The sequence below is a fragment of the Rhinoderma darwinii genome, chromosome 2 (assembly GCF_050947455.1).
Source record: "Rhinoderma darwinii isolate aRhiDar2 chromosome 2, aRhiDar2.hap1, whole genome shotgun sequence".
Taxonomy (NCBI): domain Eukaryota; kingdom Metazoa; phylum Chordata; class Amphibia; order Anura; family Rhinodermatidae; genus Rhinoderma; species Rhinoderma darwinii.
In genome coordinates this window covers 384,489,367-384,511,908 of record NC_134688.1, presented here as the reverse complement: position 1 = coordinate 384,511,908, position 22,542 = coordinate 384,489,367, and the positions used below count along the sequence as shown (strand labels likewise).

General features: G+C 39.7%; 1 protein-coding gene across 1 annotated transcript in view; it reads left to right on the top strand.

Moving 5' to 3' along the window:
• The window catches only part of WWC3 (WWC family member 3), a 174,170-nt gene that overhangs the window by 88,205 nt on the left and 63,423 nt on the right, over nucleotides 1–22,542 (top strand). The window contains exons 3-6 of the mRNA XM_075853971.1: nucleotides 11,943–12,146; nucleotides 15,847–15,923; nucleotides 18,256–18,335; nucleotides 22,205–22,334. Of these exons, the coding sequence (XP_075710086.1) occupies nucleotides 11,943–12,146; nucleotides 15,847–15,923; nucleotides 18,256–18,335; nucleotides 22,205–22,334 (491 nt within the window). The remainder of the gene's footprint in view (nucleotides 1–11,942; nucleotides 12,147–15,846; nucleotides 15,924–18,255; nucleotides 18,336–22,204; nucleotides 22,335–22,542) is intronic.

The window sequence follows — 22,542 nt, the reverse complement described above, 5'->3', positions numbered from 1 at the left end:
TCAGTTGGCTTTCAACATGCCTGATCCTTCTTTCTCTATATGACTGCTGTCAGAGACTTCAGGGATTCCCCATTGTCATCTGATTATGACTAAATTGACTGGTTTATCTTATGTTCATCTATTGTATATGGCCATTATAATCCATATATTTGAAAGCCTGTCCAACAGAACGCAAACTCGTCAAAGACTAGCAAAGATCTTCTCTTATAATTTTAGATTTATGTAACAGCTGCCGCTCCCTGCTGCGCCATATACTTACCTCTCCACGTCGTCCTTTGGCTCCTGGCCCCGCGCGCTGACCTTCTTATTCTTAAAGGGTCAGTGCACGCCTAATCATTCACCCAGCTTTACCAGGGTATGAAGGGATGCTCCCTGGTTTAATTCATTGCCTGTGCAATCTGGTTCCTTCTAGCTTGCTAGTGATTCTCTGCTAATCATCTGTTTGGAATTCCTGTGTTTGACTCTGACTCTACCTTCGACTATCCTTATCTGCCGCCTGCCCCGACCTCTTCCTAGTGGCCCGTGACAAACCTCTGCCCCCTGCTCTGACCTTTTCCTAGACAAACCATGAGTGTCGTTTGCTGCCTACCCTAATCATTGCTATACCTGACCCTGTATACTGTCTGCCGATTTTAGTACTGCATCTGTTTACATTGGCCGTAACTTGGGGAGACTACTCTCGCAACAGCGACCTGGGCTTGGCCAGCAGTGAAGTGCAGATCCCTGTATAGGGGTGAAAAGGTGAATACTTGGGGTCCTTTTAGACTTCACTCCCTGGTTTAACACTACGTCAAATCCCCTGTTGACAGTGGGTTCGCACCATCCACGGCAGCCCTCGTGACATTATTACTATCCACAGGCCCTGTGACATAATCCAGAATACCAGGGATTTTACTGTGCGGGTATGTACTGTATATATATGTGTGTGTGTGTGTGTGTGTGTGTGTGTGTGTGTGTGTCTGTGTGTGTGTGTGTGTATATATATATATATCTATATATATACACATATGCACACACACCGCGCGCATATACACACAAGCTGTACTGTATTAAAAAACACGGAAGACTGGGAAACACCAGCCAAGTGATTAAAATCCTCAGTCCTGACATTCTTAGATGAACTTCATTGCTGTGATGAGGAGGAATTTATAAAATAAGGAAAAAAAGTCACTTGGTAGAATCTTTATTAAATCTATCTTTGTGCATTTATTAACTAAAATGTACTAGATAACTTTGTTTCAAAGCACGTAATCTCACAGGATCAAGTACGTTCTAGAATCAACCCAACTAGTTTCACTCATTCCAGCTTTGTCAGGGGTATGATTCTGGGATTAATGGCAACCAATGAAAAAGCCTTGACCAGAATGTCTTCCAGGTCAAAGGCACACATACGTGAAAACTGAAATCTGTTTTTACAAATAAGAAAAAATTTTAATCTTACAAAGGACATTGAAACACAGACTGCCTTTTTTTTGGAAAGAAACCGTAACTATTCCCCAGCCTTATTAGACAAGGCGTTAGAAGAAGTTAAAATAATAGATCGAGATTAATTAATAGGAAAAAAGCCTCAGAAATAATTTAAAAAAAATAGATACAAAAGTAAAAAAAGATATTGGGAAACTATTGGCATACTTTAAAAAATGTAATCTTGCCCCCTATGTACCAAACAGACCAAAAGTTGTATATAGAAGGACCAGAATTATCATAGATAGATTAGTCAACAGTCACTTAAAAGGTGACCCATCGGAGGAATGGAGAAGGAATAACCGTTTTTTTTTACTTGCAAAATATGCAGTGTGTGTTTTAACCCTAAAATCTGTAAGCACATTTCTCTAGCACTAATAAATCAACACCTTACCCAAGAGATGAGAGACTGTTAGGATGAGTTCACACATAGCGTAAATACTGCAGATTTTCTGCAACAGATTTGAAGAAACCTCATCCACACGCTGTGTAAATGCTAAGCGGAAAAACTCCGAAATTGACCAGCGGTGTTGTTTTTTAATCCGCAACATGTCCATTGTATTTGTGTAATCGCTGCTTTTTTGTTGCAGATTTTCCCCATTGAACACAATCTGGAGGTAAAACCCGTAACAAATAGCAGCTGTTGCATTATTTTCAGCGGAAAAGCAAATACTTTTTTAGATACTGCTGCCGGATTCAGTGAATAGCGTTAGATACAGCTGCTCTGTATAGAGAATACAGAGCAGCTGTATCTAAAAAAAGTAAAACTAATTTTTAATAAAAAGTATTTGTAAAGTTGCACCAATCACAGGGATACACCTTTTTAGTAAAAAAAAAAGATTCGCCTTTCAAAGGTTTCCATAGCATTTAATATAAAACTAGATCTGAACAGGATAGGGAGATCCTTTTGTTACAAAACAGCAATGAAAATGAAAATAAAAATGCCCAAATAATGTCTAATCAATTTTCTGATAATGAAAGTGAAAAACTGAAAGGCAAGTTAAAGTGTATGTTTACAAATGCCAGAAGCCTAGCAAGTAAAATGGGGGAGCTGGAAGCCTTGATACTTAAAGAAAATATAGATATAGTTGGTGTTGCTGAAACATGGCTAGACTCTTCACATGACTGGGATGTAAATCTACAGGGCTTTACACGGTTTCCGAAAGACAGGACAAATAGGAAAGGTGGTGGTGTATGTCTGTATGTGAGAAGCGATATGAAGGCGAGTGTGAAAGAGACATTAGTGGGTGAAGACTGTGAGGAGGTTGAAACCTTGTGGTGTAATCTATAGACCCCCCAAGATAACTGAGGAGATGGAAGGTCAGCTATACAAATAGATGGTACAGTAGTTATAATGGGAGATTTTAATTACTGGGATATTAATTGGCGTCCTGGTTCGGCTTCAACTGCAAAGGGGAGACATTTCCTAAACCTGTTGCAGGAAAAAATTTTGGGCCAGTTTGTGGAAGATCCGACTAGGTGAAGCTCTGTTGGATCTGGTCATTTCTTATAATGCAGAGCTTGTTGGGAATGTCAATGTTTGTGAAAACCTTGGTAACAGTGATCACAAAATAGTTAAATTTTACCTATACTGTAAAAAACAAACACCCGCTGGGAGGGCAAAAACACTTAATTTTAAGAAGTCCAAGTTCCCCAGGATGAGGGCTGCGATTCAGGATATAGACTGGGAAGAACTAATGTCAAATAATGGTACAAATTATAAATGGGAGATTTTCAAATCTACTTTGGGTAATTATAGTGCAAAATTTATTCGTATAGGTAACAAGTATAAACGACTAAAATTAAACCCCACATGGCTTACACCTTCTGTAAAAAGGGCAATACCTGACAAAAAAAGGGCATTTGAAAAATACAAATCTGAGGGTACATCTGTAGACTTTTTAAATTTATAAAGAGCGTAATAAAATCTGTAAAAATGTAATAAAATTAGCAAAAATACAAAATGAAAGGCAGGTGGCCAATGATAGTAAAACACATCCGCAAAAATGTTTCAAGAATATAAATGCAAAAAAAACCCTAGTCTGAACATGTAGGACCCTTAGATAGCGGTAATGGGGAGCTGGTCACAGGGTATCAAGAGAAGGCAGAGTTACTAAATGGGTTCTATAGGCAGAGTTACTAAATTGGTTCTTTAGCTCTGTATATTCAACATAAGAAAGAGCAGCTGATATAGCCAGTGCCAGTGCTGTTAATATATAAGTTGATATACTGAATTGGCTGAATGTAGATATGGTCCAAGCTAAATAAAATAAAATAAATGTGCACAAGGCCCCGGGACCAGATGGGTTACACCCGAGAGTTCTTAAAGAGCTTAGTTCAGTTATTTCTGTCCCCCTCTTCATAATATTTAGAGATTCTTTAGTGGCTGGTATAGTCCCAAGGGACTGGTGCAGGGCAAATGTGGTGCCTATGTTCAGAAAGGGCTCTAGGTCTTCCCCGGGTAATTATAGACCAGTAAGCTTAACCCCTTCCCGCTCCTTGACGTACTATTACGTCATGGCAGCTGTATCGTTCGCGCTCCATGCCGTAATAGTACATCTCGGGAGTAACGGCCGTTTTGGCCGTCCTCCCGACACATACAGGAGCTGTGACGCTGCTGTCTTGTTCAGCAGCTGTCACAGCTCCTACAGCGGGGACTGATCGCTGTGTCCCCGCTGATTAACCCCTTAAAAGCCGCGTTCTATAGAGATCGCAGCTTTTTAGGGGTTAAGCTGCCATCGCCGGCCTGCTACGCGATAGCGGCCGGCCATGGTGACTATGGCAACCGGACACCAAACAATGGCGTCCGGCTATGCCATAGACGGAAGCCTAGTGGGTCCTGACAACGTCAGGACCCACTATGATTGCTGTCAGTGAGTAGCTGACAGTTCTAATACACTGCACTACGCATGTAGTGCAGTGTATTAGAATAGCGATCAGGGCCTCCTGCCCTCATGTCCCCTAGTGGGACAAAGTAATAAAGTTAAAAAAAAGTTAAAAAAAGATGTGTAAAAATAAGAAAATAAAAGATTTAATAGTAATAAAAGTAAAAATCCCCCTTTTTCCCTTATCAGTCCTTTATTATTAATAAAAATATATAAACAAACAAATAAACTATACATAATTGGTATCGCCGCGTCCGTAACGGCCTGAACTACAAAATTATTTCATTATTTATCCCGCACGGTGAACGCCGTAAAATAAAATAATAATAAACCGAACCACAATCACAATTCTTTGGTCACTTCACCTCCCAAAAAATGGAATAAAAAGAGATCAAAAAGTCGCATGTACCTAAAAATGGTACTAATCGAAACTACAGTTCGTTACGCAAAAAATAAGTCCTCGCACGGCTTTATTGATTGAAAAATAAAAAAGTTCTGGCTCTTAGAATAAGGTAACACAAAAAGTGAATGATTGTTTACAAAACGTATTTTATTGTGCAAACGCCATAAGACATAAAAAAAACTATAAACATCTGGTATCACCGTAATCGTATCGCCCCGCAGAATAAAGTGAATATGTCATTTATAGCGCACGGTGAACGCTGTAAAAAAAAACGAAAAAAAAAAAACAATCGTACAATTGCTGTTTTTTAGTCACCACGCCACCTAAAAATAGAATAAAAATTGATCAAAAAGCTGCATGCACCCCAAGAAAACTACAATGGATTCCTCAAAGGGTCTAGTTTCCAAAATGGGGTCACTTTTGGGGGGTTCCCAATGTTTTGGCACCACAAGACCTCTTCAAACCGTACATGGTGCCTAATAAAAAGGAGGCCTCAAAATCCACTAGGTGCTCCTTTGCTTCGGAGGCCGGCGCTTCAGTCCATTACTGCACTAGGGCCACATGTGGGATATTTCTCAAAACTGCAGAATCTGGGCAATAAGTATTGAGTTGCGTTTCACTGATAAATCCTTTTGTGTTATAAAAAAAATGGTATAAAGAGGATTTTCTGACAAAAACAAAATGTAAATTTCACCTCTACTTTGCTCTAAATTTTTGTGAAACACCTAAAGGGTTCATAAACTTTCTAAATGCTGTTGTGAATACTTTGAGGGGTTTAGTTTCTAAAATGGGGTATTTGATAGGGGTTTCTAATATATGGGCCCCTCAAAGCAACTTCAGAACTGAACTGGAACCTAAAAAAATAAATAAATGAGGCAATACTTCGCTTCTTACATTCTACTGATAATAAGCCGTGCCCACCCCGAGATGACCCCAGTTTTGACCGTTTGTATAAACGGAGACCCCTATTAGACTGTTCCAGTGCCCGGTTTTCCCAAGCATTCACCCCCGAGAAGTGTATTTCTATTGATGAGTCCCTGGTACATTTTAAAGGGAGGGTTCAATTCCGCGAGTACCTGCCGGGTAAGAGGGCAAGGTATGGCGTGAAGATGTATAAGCTGCGAGAGTGCATCCGGGTATACCTACAGGTTTAGGATATATGAAGGAAAGGCCACCCCCAAACCAGACTGCATCCTGGACTACAATAGGCACATGGGAGGTGTGGACTTGTAAGATCAAGCCCTGAAGCCCTACAGCGCCATGCGGTGTGGTATAAGAAGCTGGCCGGGCACATCATACAGATGGCATTGTACAATGCGTACGTGCTACGTCGATGTGCAGGCCAGACGGGAACTTTCCTGGAATTTCAAGAGGTGATTATCAAGAACCTAATCTTTAGGGACCAAGAAGGGGGGGCACCCAGTACTTCTGGAAGCGAGCCCACACGCATCGTACCAGGGCAACACTTTCCAGGAGAAGTTCCCCAAACTGGCAACAAGGGAAAAAGTCAAAAGAGGTGCAAAGTCTGCTATAAGAGGGCGATAATGGATGACACAATATATCAATGTGACACGTGTCCCGAATAACCAGAGCTCTGTATGAAAGTGTTTTAAAATTTATCATACATCCCTTGGTTTATAATTTACCCCAATTTTACTTACCCTGATGCACTCCGCACAGCTTATCCCCCCTCGTCTTTCCCCTCTGAGCCCTGCTGTGTGCCCAGGCAGCTGATAACAGCCACATGTAGGGTATTGCCATACCCGGGAGAACCCACATTACAGTTTATGGGGTGTAGGTCTCCGGTCAAAATGCTCACTACACCTCTAGATGAATGCCTTAAGGGTGTAGTTTTTAAAACGGGGTCACTTCTTGCGGGTTTCAACTGTACTGGTACCTCAGGGACTTCTGCATACATGACTTCGCACTAGAAAATCCCCAGTAGGCCAAATGGTGGTCCTTTCCTTCTGAGCCCTCCCATGGGCCCAAACGGCAGTTTATCACAACAAATGGGGTATTGCGGCACTCAGAAGAAATTGCGCAACAGAATGGGGTATTTTGTTTCTTGTGAAAATAAGAAATTTTCAGCCAAAACTACATATTATTTGAAAAAAATAATTTTGTTTTCATTCCCAGCCCAATTCAAATAAGTTCTGTGAAAAAACTATGGGGTCAAAATGGTCACAACACCCATAAATGAATTCCTTGAGGGGTGTAGTTTCCAAAATGGGGTAATTTGTGGTTGGTTTCTATTGCTTTGATACCTCTGGGGCTCTGCAAATGCGACATGGCACCCGAAAACCAATCCAGCAAAATCTGTACTCCAAAGAACACACAGCGCTCCTCTCCTTCTGAGCCCTCCCATGGGCCCAAACGGCATTTTATCACCACAAATGGGGTATTGCCGCACTCAGGACAAATTGGGCAACAAAATGGAGTATTTTATTTCTTGTGAAAATAAGAATTTTTGAGCTAAAATGACATATTATTGGAAAAAATATATATTTTTTGAATTCCCAGCCCAATTCAAATAAGTTCTGTGAAGAAACTATGGAGTCTAAATGGTCACATTACCCATAAATGAATTCCTTGAGGGGTGTAGTTTCCAAAATGGGGTCACTTCTGGTGGGTTTCCATTGCTTTGATACCTCTGGGGCTCTGCAAATGCGACATGGCACCCGAAAACCAAACCAGCAAAATCTGTACTCCAAAGAACACTCAGCGCTCCTTCCCTTCTGAGGCCTCCCATGGGCCCAAACGGCAGTTTATTGCCACAAATGGGGTATTGATGCACTCAGGGGAAATTGGGCAACAAAATTGAGTATTTTGTTCCCTGTGAAAATAAGAAATTTTGGTAAAAAATTACATCTTATTGGAAAAAATTACATTTTTTTAATGTCACAGCCCAATTGAAATAGGTGCTGTGAAAAAACTGTGTGGTCAAAATGCTAACAACAACCATAAATGAATTCCTTGAGGGGTGTAGTTTCCAAAATGGGGTCACTTTTGGTGGGTTTCCATTGCTTTGATACCTCTGAGGCTCTGCAAATGCGACATGGCACCCGAAAACCAATCCAACAAAATCTGGACTCCAACAAACATATAGCGCTCCTTTCCTTCTGAGCCCTCCCATGGGCCCAAACGGCAGTTTATCACCACAAATGGGGTATTGCCACACTAAGGACAAATTGGGCAACAAAATGGGGTATTTTGTTCCCTGTGAAAATAAGAAATTTGGATCACAAATGACATTTTATTGGAAAAAATGACATTTTTTTCATTTCAGAGCCCAATTCAAATACGTGCTGTGAAAAAACTGTGCGGTCAAAATGGTAACAATAACCCTAAATGAATTCCTTGAGGGGTGTAGTTTCCAAAATGGGGTCACTATTGGGGGATTCCTACTGTTTTGACACCTCAACACCTCTTCAAACCTGGCATGCTGCCTAAAATATATTCTAATAAAAAAGAGGACTCAAAATGCACTAGGTGCTTCTTTGCTTCTAGGGCTTGTGTTTTAGTCCACGAGCGCAGTAGGGCCACATGTGGGACATTTCTAAAAACTGCAGAATCTGGACAATACATATTTAGTAGTGTTTCTCTGGTAAAACCTTCTGTGTTACAGAAAAAAAAATGAATAAAATTGAAATTCAGCAAGAAAAATGAAATTTGCAAATTTCACCTCCACTTTGCTTTAATTCCTGTGAAATGCCTGAAGGGTTAAAAAACTTTCTAACTGCTGTTTTGAATACTTTGAGGGGTCTAGTTTTTAAAATGGGGTGTTTTATCAGGGTTTCTAATACATAGGCCCCACAAAGCCACTTCAGAACTCAAGAGGTACCTTAAAAAAAAGGCTTTTGAAATTTTCTTAAAAATATGAGAAATTGCTGTTTATGTTCTAAGCCTTGTAACATCCAAGAAAAATAAAAGAATGTTCAAAAATTGATGCCAATCTAAAGTAGACATATGGGAAATGTGAACTAGTAACTATTTTGGGTGGTATAACCGTCTGTTTTACAAGCAGATGCATTTAAATTCTGAAAAATGCAATTTTTTCAAAATTTTCTCTACATTTTGCAATTTTTCACCAATAAACACTGAATATATCGACCAAATTTTACCACGAACATGAAGCCCAATGTGTCACGAGAAAACAGTCTCAGAATCGCTTGGGTAGGTTTAAGCATTCCGACGTTATTACCACATAAAGTGAAATATGTCAGATTTGAAAAATGGGCTCTGAGCCTTAAGGCCAAAACTAGGCTGCGTCCTTAAGGGGTTAACATCCATCGTGGGGAAAATGTTTGAGGGGCTATTGAGGAACTATATACAGGATTATGTGACAAAATATAGTATTATAAGTGACAGCCAGCACGGTTTTACTAAGGACAGAAGTTGTCAAACTAACCTGATATGTGTTTATGAAGAGGTGAGCAGAAGCCTAGACAGAGGGGCCGCTGTGGATATAGTGTTTTTGGACTTTGCAAAGGCATTTGACACTGTCCCTCATAGATGTCTAATGGGTAAATTAAGGACTATAGGTTTAGATAGTATAGTTTGTAATTGGATTGAGAATTGGCTCAAGGAACGTATCCAGAGAGTTGTGGTCAATGATTCCTGCTCTGAATGGTCCCCGGTTATAAGTGGTGTACCCCAGGGTTCAGTGCTGGGACCACTAATATTCAACTTATTTATTAATGATATAGAGGATGGGATTAATAGCACTATTTCTATTTTTGCAGATGACACCAAGCTATGTAATATAGTTCAGACTATGGAAGATGTTCGTGAATTGCAGGCAGATTTAAACAAACTAAGTGTTTAGACACCCAGTTGGCAAATGAAGTTTAATGTAGATAAATGTAAAGTTATGCATCTGGGTACCAACAATCTCCATGCATCATATGTCCTAGGGGGAGCTACACTGGGGGATTCTCTTGTTGAGAAGGATCTGGGTGTACTTGTAAATCATAAACTAAATAACAGCATGCAATGTCAATCAGCTGCTTTAAAGGCCAGCAAGATATTGTCGTGTATTAAAAGAGGCATGGACTCGTGGGACAGGGATGTAATATTACCACTTTACAAAGCATTAGTGAGGCTTCATCTAGAATATGCAGTTCAGTTCTGGGCTCCAGTTGATATAAAGGATGCCCTGGAGTTTGAAAAAATACAAAGAAGAGCAACGGAACTAATAAGGGGCATGGAGAATCTAAGTTATGAGGAAAGATTAAAAGATCTAAACCTATTTAGCGTTGAAAAAAGACGACTAAGGGGGGACATAATTAATTTATATAAATATATTAATGGCACATACAAATAATATGGTGAAATCCTGTTATATGTAAAAACCTCTCAAAAGACAAGAGGGCACTCCATCCATCTGGAAAAAGAAAGGTTCAACCTGCAGAGGCGACAAGCCTTCTTTACTGTGAGAACTGTGAATCTATACAATAGTAACCGCAGGAGCTGGTCACAGCAGGGACAGTAGATGGCTTTAAAAAAGGCTTCGAAAATTTACTAGAACCAAAAAAATATCAGCTCCTATGTGTATAAATTTTTACTTCCCTTTTCCCTTCCCTTGGTTGAACTTGATGGACATGTGTCTTTTTTCAACCATACTAAATATGTAACTGTTTTATTGGAAATTATAAAAGGAAACCACCATCGACTTCTTTTATTCTATTTTATTCTATCTTTTATATTTCTTTATATTGCTTTTAATGTTCATGTATGTGTACCTTTGAACTGGGAGAGGTTCTCATCAATGCTTTTTATTTGGTTACCATTAATCCCAGGATCATACCCCTGACGAAGCCGGAACGGTCGAAACTAGTCAGGTTTGATCCTGGAATGTACTTCATTGCCTTGAAATCAGCAGGTATTTTGTAAGTTTTACTCAATAGATGCGCAAAGATACCTTTCATAAAGTTTCAACCCATTGGCTTTTTTTTTCTTTTATAAACTCCTCCCTCAAGGCAATGAATATCCGCTCTAAGGATCTGAACCATTCAGGTAGGGTTTCCCAGCTCTCCAATTTTCCCTGTTTTGTACTATAGGACCTTTTGATGAGAGCGAGGATGTGTTTTGCCAGTAAGTGAGAGGAGAGCAAACGATGCTATTGCAGACGCCGATCTAGGAAGAAAGGAAAGTGGTGGAGAACTCTGTTGTTAAAACAGCAGTTGTGTGGGGAGAGACGCAGTAAAAACGTTGCTGCGTTTATCACATTGTATTGATCACGTTTATTAATCTCCTAGACTTTGTGTATAATATATATATATATATATTTGAATATTTCAAAGATAATCGGATTTATATTATTCCAGTTACTCTAAAAACATTTTTTGCACGATTAAGATTATACTCATTCCAACAAAACTGTATGAAATCCATATGAAGTGTTTTTACCATTGCAATGGTATTAATATGTCATGTTCTGGGAAGAATCATATAGTAGTGTACATGTCCATGGACATTGGAAAATAAAATAGCTTGCTATAGCTGGCAATACACTGTCTGATCTAATGATCGGCAGGTATTAAACTGAGTGGAACGGTGTTATTAGGGACATTTAACAAAGTCAAAGGTTTTGTACATGTGAGCCCTTTTTCACGTTACTGAAAGCAAGGTTTTCTCTTCCACTAAGCTGTGACAACTGGCAGTAGAAGAGAACAATAGTAGAAAGACACTTCCAGATACAGTTAACAATTCGATAAAGCCTCTCGAAGAGAACAGGAATAAGAGGCAGGACGACAGGTGATTGACCCCAGCACAGCTTTACATAAAACCTCTGTTAGCCCCTACCTTATCCAGGATCCATGACCAATGTTGCATCTAGGAAGGCCCGCTGTTTTACTAAAACTTTCCCCTCAGTCAGCAGGAAGCCCAGCATTGACCTCTTGGGTGCTTATTATTATTGGCCCTCAGGGCATTGAGTGTAATTCATAATTGCTATCAGTCTACCAGCAACCAGATTTTACAGGTGGTGCATAGGACGTCCAAGGTTTGGCACATGTTCTATCAACCTCCTGTGACCATGAGATTTCCTTACATCCATTCCCACCGTTACATGTAATTTTAACCAGTCACATTTGGATGATCACATCAATTTTATTTCAGTCTAATGCATGTATTTCCAATAATGCTTTTTCTTAGTTTAGTATTTCACACATTTTCTTGTTGGCTTGTAGAAATCACACAAATTGAGGACCCTCGAGAGCAATGGAGACGAGAACAAGAGCGGATGCTGAAGGAATATTTAGTTGTAGCCCAGGAAGCTCTTAATGCCAAAAAAGAGATTTATCAAATCAAACAGCAGCGTTTTGAGTTGGCTCAGGAAGAATACCAGCAACTCCATGAACTATGTGAGGATGACAATCGTTCCCATGCCAGTTGTAAGTAAATTGATAGGTCCTGCCTTTTAGGTTTCTATGTAGTACAGATGCATTAAAAAAATATGGACACCTTTGCACTAACATCTTTATTTATTGTTCATTTGCTTCCTAAATGCAAAATTAACCAACTTTCTATATAGTCTTCATTAACAATTTCCTACTATTTTCTGCGTAGAGTCTGTGTAACTCCTGTACATAGCTTGCTATCCTGCTGATTCTGACATAGATCCAACAGCACACTGCGCCTGGCTGTGTCTTTTATCTGTTATCTCCCCGTTCGCTCAGTGTTAGGCTATGTTTATACGTGTCGGCTTTGCCATAGACAAAGTGTAGTTCAATGGGGTTAATCAGCAGCTTTTCCTCGCTGGATCAGCGCAAATATATTTTAAAATCCGCAATTCATTCATTATTCTGTGCAGATTTTTCAGCTGCATGTGAATAGGGTTATATAATCTATATTCACTTGCATTGTATGCGGAATTTTAGCAGATTTGGTGAGGATTTAGGCGCAGAAATCCTAGTCAAATCAAGAATTCATAAACATGGCCTAAGAGATGGCAGGAGGGAGGAGGTTGTACACATCAGATCAGAATGTAGAGCGGGAGAAAAGCATCTAAGTCTTTCGGGAGGGCAGATCACACAAGCTAACAGTATCAGAAAAGCACACATGACAGTCTGACAAGAGATGAGTGACACAGGCTGTGTATCAGTATCTAGATATAGAACCCACCGAAGACTGGGAGGGAGGGGTAAATCACACAGGCTGTGTATCAGTATACAGAGCAAGGAGAAGACAGACGGAAGACTGTGCAGGAAGAGGTAGCGGAAAAACACACATTCCTCTGCATCAGTATCTGTCAGCACTAGGGAGAAGAGATCCCTCACGTAGAAGGAGAAAACAGTAGAGGAATTAAGCTGTGCTGATATATGAGAGCTAATAAAGGCAGCAACATCCTGGAGTCACAGACCTCTCGTCCAGCATGTATTACATGAGATAAGTCTAAAACTAGGAGCAGGTTGCAATCTGAATGTCAGGTCGTCCAAAAATGAAAGAAGAAATAAAGATTGCATCCTGAAACTTACTGCAACTTTTTAACTCCAGGACACCATTAAATAATTTTTACCATGTCAAAAGTGTCCATAAACTTTAACAACATTTATATAATTTTATGAAGTTTTATGCGTAAACCAAAACTTCTTTTCTTGCTCCTGAGATGGATCCATAGGCTACGTTTTATAAGGCAGCATGTGCAGTAGACATAGAATATGATAGGTGTACTTCCCATGTGAGTGCATGTACCTGGTGTCTGCTGACACATTAATAAAATGTATCTGTCTTGGTTCAGTCATGATTGTTTTAAAACATTTTAGGCTGCCTTCATGTCTCAGCTTTTAAAGCTCCCTCCCATGCGCCGAATGTATCCATAGGGACCCATGCACCCGGCGTATGCCAAAAAAGTGCCTTCTTTTTTGCTTTATAGAATAGCAGTATACTTTGCTATTCTACACAGAGCAATACAGTAATGCATTTGTAAATTCATGCAGTTTCTAAAACTTTTTTCTGTGATTAAGTTTTATAATAAACCTGAATGTAAAACTGTTGTTTTTTATTGCGGTTTTAACTCGATCATGGTCAGCAAAAATACATGTATTTACTGTCTGGTCGTCTCTGCTGCACCAGTACTGCCCCGGGTAATTACACCCTATGTATGATCATAGTGTTTCTTAACATTTCCTTTTAATAAAAAAAACTGTTAGTATCCCTTGTATACATATGTCTTAGTAGACTCATTTTGGTCCCTGTTTTCCACAATTTAGATAATAATGTAATCTGGCAGGGACCTATGTGTGCAGGCCAAACATGAGACAAAGCCATTCTTTATATAAACCACTGCTACCCACATGTTTGTTCCCACTGCGCTGCGTGAGCTGTTGATGGCGCATACATAACTAAAAAGGTTAATACTTCATTCTAGTGTAGTTGTTTTTAAACAAATGGTTCACATACCAATTGTTGCCTTACGCACATGGGAAGAATCATAATTTCATAAGAGACAGAAATATATTATATAGATCATATTTATTGTCATTGTAAAGAGGTTTTTTCCACAGTGAATCGCAGCCACCCACAGATTCCACTAATTCAAGTTGTTTTGTGTTATATATGAATGAATGAACGAACGAACGAACGAACGCACTACATGCATGAAATTATCAAGAAAGATGATGTCATGGTAGAATTTTAAGTAGTTGCAGAAGTTATAAATTTGTCATCTTTGTACATCTTAAGCACTGGCACCAAGAACAAATTTATAATGATATAAAAAAATATAGAATTACCTTTTTTGTTATTTTAGCCCCCATGTTTGTTCGAAGCTATGTGACCATCACCCTCTTTTACATGAAAAAGAATAAAAGGTTGTCACTGTCTTGTGTGTACTAACATCTCTCAATAATAATGCAGTTTTGTTTAAAGTGTACCTAATTATTCAGGTGACTTTTCAGAATAAGATGTCATGTGTTGTAGGATGACCGCTTATTCTGAACGTGAGGAATGACACTATTTCACTAATAATGACTTGTATGTGCCATTTTTAGCAGTTTTCCCCTCTGCAAGCTGTATCTCTAATTCTCCGTTGTCTCTGAGCTAGTAGGCAGAGCTTAACGGTTAACATATAGAGAAGAGGAGAATCCTAAACTCCTATCTCTATCATATATATATATATATATATATATATATATATATATATATATATTATATAAGCTGCAGCAATATGGTGAAGGTTATACAGTAGTAATAAGCAGCGTAGCTGAGAACCCAGCACTGAGGTTAGATTTAAATCTTACCAGCAGCGTGTCTGTGTTTCTCTCTGCTCCTACTTCCTCCCCCTGCTCCCACCTCCCCCTCCTTAGACCTACATGCAGCACGTCTTGCTGAGTCACACTCCCTCTACTCCCCCTACCCTCTCAATAGAAAGTTATAGCAGGCAGTGAAGTGACAAACACCCACGTTCTACAGCCCTTCAGTTCTGCTCTGTAGACCAATGCTTGACAACAGGAGGTGGACAGAATGTTACAGGTAGGGGGACACCTAGTTGCAGTAACTTCACACATAATTTGCATATGTAAAACAACTGAATTTTAACCGCAAGTAAATTACAAAGTTGTTCTATATCAGGTATACTATCAGATTAGCATAAGTTGGTTTAAAAGTTAGTGTCCATTTAAAGTTTATTCATTGTCTGTAATGCATGTGTTTTTGTTTTTTGTTTTTTTAATTTATTTAGCCACTTCTGTTAAAAGACAATCCTTTATGTGGACATAAACTGCCGCCTAATAAATGTATGTTCTCAACTGCTATCTGTGTGCTGTAATGTGGTGCCTTCTTGCATATCTCCATATTATGACATATGATGCTACATACCACAATTTATCTTTCTCTTGGAATCTGTGAAAGGAAAACTGCATGCAGAGATTGGAAGCACTGGAGGAATGGTAGGACCCAAAGAGTTCGATGAACACATATTTGGGATCCATGTAATACAGATCCTGAATACTCTTGTGAGCATCAGGTCTTATTATTCTAAGATTTTCCTGTAAGCAAGACACGCACTGTAAAATGGTTAAATGTGTCAAACATTATTGTATTTTATTATTACTTTGTGATTGTTAATCAAGGCAATTTTTTTTTCTGTTTTAGCTTTTTCGGGATTCTCTACAAACACAAAATATGATCCACATCAAATCAAGGCTGAAATAGCAAGTCGCCGAGACAGGGTAAGTGCAAATTATGCATGTTATAATGAAATTTTTTCTTAAAATAGAATTAAATTTGGGTTATCAACTGCATATTGTACACTATGAATTGTGAACGGTTTGGAAAAAATTAGCAAATGCTCAATATATAGTTTCTTCACTACTGACTGCTATATACTCCGCATAAAAGGTGTAAATAGGGGCCTATGATCTTAAAGGGGTTGTCCGGGATTAGAAAAAAGGGTCTACTTTTTTCCCAGAATCAAGGGAATGGGGCTGAGCTGCACCTCTAGCTATAACCCATATATAAATGTAACGCTGTTCCTAGAAAAAAAAAAGCGACCATTTTTTCTAACCCTTGAAAACCCCTTTAAAGAGGCTCTGTCACCAGATTTTGCAACCCCTATCTGCTATTGCAGCAGATAGGCGCTGCAATGTAGATTACAGTAAAGTTTTTATTTTTAAAAAACGAGCATTTTTGGCCAAGTTATGACCATTTTTGTAGTTATGCAAATGAGGCTTGCAAAAGTCCAAGTGGGTGTGTTTAAAAGTAAAAGTCCAAGTGGGCGTGTATTATGTGCGTACATCGGGGCGTTTTTAATACTTTCACTAGCTGGGCGCTCTGAAGAGAAGTAACATCCTCTTCTCTTCAGAACGCCCAGCTTCTGACATTGCAGATCTGTGACGTCACTCACAGGTCCTGCATCGTGCCGGCCACATCGGCACCAGAGGCTACAGTTGATTCTGCAGCAGCATCAGCGTTTGCAGGTAAGATCGACTTTAAAGAGGCTCTGTCACCAGATTTACAAACCCCTATCTCCTATTGCAGCAGATCGGCGCTGCAATGTATAGATAACAGTAACGTTGTTTTTTTTTTCAAAAACGAGCATTTTTGGCCACGTTATGACCATTTTTATATTTATACAAATTAGCCTTTCTTATGTACAACTGGGCGTGTTTAAAGTTATGTCCAACTGGGCGTGTATTGTGTGTGTACATCTGGGCGTTTTTACTTGTTTTACTAGCTGGGCGTTGTGAATAGAAGTGTATGATGCTGACGTCACTCGTCACTCACTTCCTCCCACAGGAACTTCATCGCGTCGGATGAGCAAGGACACGCTGTGTCTCTGTGCACTGCCAGAAGCTGGGTGGTAACTAAGAGAAGTGGATGATGCTGATTCGTCAGCATCATACACTTCTATTCACAACGCCCAGCTAGTAAAACAAGTAAAAACACCCAGATGTACACACACAATACACGCCCAGTTGGACATAACTTTAAACACGCCCAGTTGTACATAAGAAAGGCTCATTTGCATAAATCTAAAAATGGTCGTAACTTGGCCAAAAATGCTCGTTTTTGAAAAAAACTAAAACGTTACTGTTATCTACATTGCAGCGCCGATCTGCTGCAATAGGAGATAGGGGTTTGAAAATCTGGTGACAGAGCCTCTTTAAGTAAATATGTAATTTTAGTTGTATCTGCCTAATTTTTCAATAGTTTTTGTATTTTAAAATGTTCACATTAAGGCTGGGTTCACACGACCTATTTTCAGGCGTAAACGAGGCGTATTATGCCTCGTTTTACGCCTGAAAATAGGGCTACAATACGTCGGCAAACATCTGCCCATTCATTTGAATGGGTTTGCCGACGTACTGTGCAGACGACCTGTAGTTTACGCGTCGTCGTTTGACAGCTGTCAAACGACGACGCGTAAATTGACTGCCTCGGCAAAGAAGTGCAGGACACTTCTTTGCAACGTAATTTGAGCCGTTCTTCATTGAACCCAATGAAGAGCAGCTCAAGATTTACGAGCGTCAGACGCCTTGTATATTACGAGGAGGAGCATTTACGTGTGAAACGAGGCAGCTGTTTTCTCTTGAAAACAGTCTGTCTTTTCACACGTAAATGCCTGCTATTGTGTGCACATACCCTAAAGAGTAACTATATGCAAAACTGATTTGTTTGTTAGGTAGACAACTACCTGAGTGGATCAGTGACAGGGAGCAGTGCTTTGCTCATGAATAGACCAGACTCCTAAATATAAATCTGCTGTTTATTTTTCTTCTCGTCTATTAACCCAATGGCACAATATTTTTTTGTACCATTTGGTATAATAGCCTGGCGGACCTGTCATTAATATACGTTATATGATATATAATAGCATACATTGATGCTAGATTCAATTAAACTGTAATTATTTTAGAAAATTTTTCATTTTCTTATTTCTAAAAGATTTCTGCCAATTCAATTTTTTTTTTTTTAAACTGTTGAACATAGTAAATGGAAACATGGCAATTATTATGTATGGCATTCTTTGAAACTTTGTTAAATATAGCTATTATTTCTTAGCTTTCTAGGTTAAAACGAGAGCTGACATTGATGAAGCAAGAACTTCAGTCCAAAGAGAAAGGAGTGGAGACTCTGCAAGAGTAAGTTTTTACTACAAGTCTTGATGTGAAGCAGCATGTTCTCTTACGAAAATGTATCTTTATTGTAACAAGTCATATATGTGTACGTCGATGGTGCAGTGCTCTATGCTGGTATGCGGGTTCTATGTTCCATCCCATCATGCATGTTTTGTAGAAAAAATTTGCATCTATGTGAAGATATCCTTCATTTCTATGTGTGATGGTGTGGTTGAGAACTACACCACCAAGAGCACATGTACAGTAGAGGCAGACCATGCAGCTGCTATAGGGGCCAATGAAGAGAGAAGGCCCAACCCGAGTTGGTCTCTTGCCTTATTTTAATGGGTGGCGAGGACCTGTGCAGTGATCCCTTTTTCTACTTACCCTACAACGAACAAACAAGGTTGTGGGGAATCAACCTAAGGATCGTGGAAAGGATCTTGAGGGGCAAATGAGCATTAAAGGGATACCTAGTTTGGGGGTTGTTTTTTATACTGATAACCTATACACAGAATAGGTCATCGGTATATGATTGGTGGGGTCCGACACTCGGACCCCACACTGATCAGCCATTCCGGCTGCCTCCAGGTGCCAGAAGCAATACAGGGGTCGGTGTCGGAACCAGATGGCTTCCTACACTGTATAGCGGCCGTGCTGGGCTAGTGCAGCTCTCCTCCTCTTTACTTGAATAGGAGCAGAGCTGCAGTACTGCAGTATGGCCGCTATGCAGCCGAAACAGCTGATTGATCCCGCAATCCCGCTGATTGGTCCGGGTGTCGGATGCCCACCAATCATATACTGATGACCTATCCTATAGATAGGTCTTCAGTATAAAAAAAAAAGTCCCCAAACTGGACAACCCCTTAAGTCCTCCTGTCTCTGGTGTGTTTTGGCATCAACCAGCACCAGAAGAGGTTTAAATACTTGCTATGAGACCTTTATATCTCTATTTATACCTAACCGCAATAAACAATACCACAGCAAGGAAAATAAACACTTTTTCCATTCACTGACATGAACATCTGATTGCTACAGCATTTTATTCAAAATAAAAAGCACATGTAAAAGGACACAAAATGAAACAAAACGTCCCGTCTGAGCCTAGCCTTTTTCCTGCTTGCTGTGAGTGGTCACCGTGTATTTTTGCATTTTGTTACTGTACAACCTGCTCTTTGCAGAATTTTTTATACAATGCTGACTCAGTCTTTCCTCCTCCCAGGATGAGTTTTCTTACCCAGTATTCCACAAGGTCCCAAACATGTAATTCCTTCCTACTGAACGCATAGCTGAGAGGACATTACAGCTCTGGCAGCGCAGGAAATTTCCATCTGGGCTAGTGTTTAGTTTAGAAAATCTTAGCATAGTTTAAGAACAGGGTGGCATTGTTAGGCCGCTAGTAGGGAAGCCATAGATTAAATGTATGTAGCACAAGACACGAGCTCACGAGAAAACACCAGATATGGCCGGTGCCCTGAGATAACAGTAAAACACACAGAAGTGACTTAGAAACAAAAAGGCCATTGTTAATGGTAATGGGACAGGTCATGTTTGTAAAAAAAAAAAAAAAAGAAGCCCTGGCCTCTCAACAGTACCTGCTGTTGATAGAAGGGTAGCAGGAAGAAAGCTGTGGTTAGCTTGAGGCCCTCTGCCAGCCCCGATGATGTAAAAGGCCAGATTCACAACAAAACTTTCCATTCTTTTAGTAGGTAATCTATGGCTTTATATGGGAGGTGTCTAATGCTGCTGGCAGTTATTTCTTCAAGATGGGATTTTAAAAATAGGACTCTGAGGATTAAATCAGTCCAAGGAAAGCATACTCACGGGGTTAATTTATTCAGCATATTCTCAGATTTGACATTAATAAATGAGGTTGTAAAAACCCTCTATACTAGATATTGTTTTATAGTCACTATGTGCTTTATGCTGGAAAAAGGTGATTTTGGTTGTTTTTTTTACTTCATTTTTATGATCTGATTGCTCATAAATGCACATAACTTTATAGATGAGAGAAAAACCAGCTAGGAAACATGAGTGCCGTAAATCCAGATTGTATCTCACTAATATAATAGAGCCTCTTCATCTATCTAGTGGGATTCGTGCAGAGAAACACGGAGGTTTGCATTTTAAAGTCATAACATCCCATTTGTGGCACGCGTGTACAAATCATATAGATCTGCTTTTCTGGTCTAGGACAAAGACATGTTTTCAGGTTTTTTTATACTGCCAATAATAAAAGAAAGAATGAACCATTGGATATATGGATATCATGGTATGGTGGGTTCTCTTCTATTAGCCAGGGTAGAGAGTTGCTGGACAGATTGGTTTTCATACTTGCGGATTCATCGCGTTTGTCTCTACAATATTCTGTGCTCTCATTATTGCCGGGAAATTTAGAAAAATATTTCTAATAAAGGAACACTTAGGGGGAGAGTTATTAATGCTGTCAGTTATAGAGCAGTATTCATAAACGGTTTGCTCAAGTAAGATGCGACACATCTATTAAGAGACTCTATCCCTCCGCCGATTGTATGTAAAATAAAAAATATGTATTCTCGCCTCACCGCTTCGCTTCTCCCCAGTGGGTCACCTCAGGCTTTCACTGCAGGCCACGGCTCATGCAAATTGTGAAGTAAAAAGTTTAAAAGTTGCAGTATTTGGGGCTCGGCGCCTGGCTTGATGAAGGGACCAGTTCGGTCCTGAAATGTGTTGTCTCTATCAATATATTGTATATATGACTGCAAAAAAAGCTTTACTTCCTTATCTACAAGTTAGGCTTAGAGACCCGAATACTTCAATTTTTAAACTTTTTACTTCACAATTATCTTCCTTCCCTGGAACATGGGTTGATGCCCCAAGAGAGAGCAGTGGGGGGGAAGCCAGCAGGAAAAATAACTTTTCTACACATGCCATTTAATAGAGTTGTGCCTATCACTTGGCGTCAGTACCTTCTATGAGATGCTTTCTGCAGTGATAGCCCGAGAGGACCTGGTGGGGAGAGGCGCAGCGGGGAGGTGAGAATACATTTTTTTTTTTAATCTCCTATTTTATTTTATTGACTGATCGGAAAGAGGAGGGTAGTCTAATTGGTGGGGGCAAGGTTCCGGCTTCCGGCTGGGAGCTGGCATAGATTTCCGCTTCAATTTCTGGCATAAATTATAGTAAATCTATCGGCCCATGGTGGCCCTGTCTCTTTTTTGTTAAGCTCCACCCCTTTTTCAAAAGCACCAAGGGCGGCGTAAAATTCTTACTGAAAATTGTGACATTGGCAGTTTTGCAACTTTTCTGCACCAGACAACTGGCATAGAAAGGTTCATAAATTCTCCCCTAAATGTAGAAAATACTCCAATTCTCCATTTCATATCTTTCTCTCCTTTGATTCTATTTTCTCTCCTATTGCAATCAAAACTGTGAGACATTTATAAAGAATTCCCATATGTCTTTCCCAGAACATTAGCCATTTCCCCCCTTCTCACAATCCTATGTCTGGCTGTAAGACAACTGGCTGCCTTCCCCCACTGCTCTGTCTGCAACCGGAGACCAAAACAAATCTATCACAGAAAGGAGGCCTAAGTGCAGATGTGAACAGGGCTTTACAGGGTCACCCATTTGTGTGAATGGCCGCCTGCAGGGGTGTTTTATTAGCCAGACCCGCAGCTATGAACTGATTGCTGGGTTGGCTTTTATATGAGGAGGGTTTGTCCAGATGGGACAACACCTTCAAATATTTCTTCATGATTGTTTTCCGAAGCGCTGCAATTTTATGTATGTTTAACTAATCTATAATCAGAATCCTATAAAAAATTTTTTTACCCAGTTCTGCAACTTACTGTATATTTATAAAATGTATGAAATGTATGATTTTTTTTTTTCTTTTTATCTTGTTTGTGCAGGATTGATCGTAAGATGTCAAGCGCTCACACAAACTATAAGCTAGATGAGGCCCAAGCAATAATGAGTGAACTCCAAACAATACGGCAGGCAATTTGTATGGGAGAGAAGGAACGCCGGGATCTCATGCAGGTATTGATTTAGTAGATAGGGTTGTTTAAGGAAAATAAGGCATTTCTGAAACTTAATAACTTGCACTGTAGATCTAGCCAATTAAAAAGTATGGGTACGTCCGCATGTGGTGTAAAAATTCAACTACGGATCTTGCTGCAAACCTGCGGCGATTCCACAGCATTATCCACATGTGTTACATGCGGATTGTACTGCGGATTCACCTTGG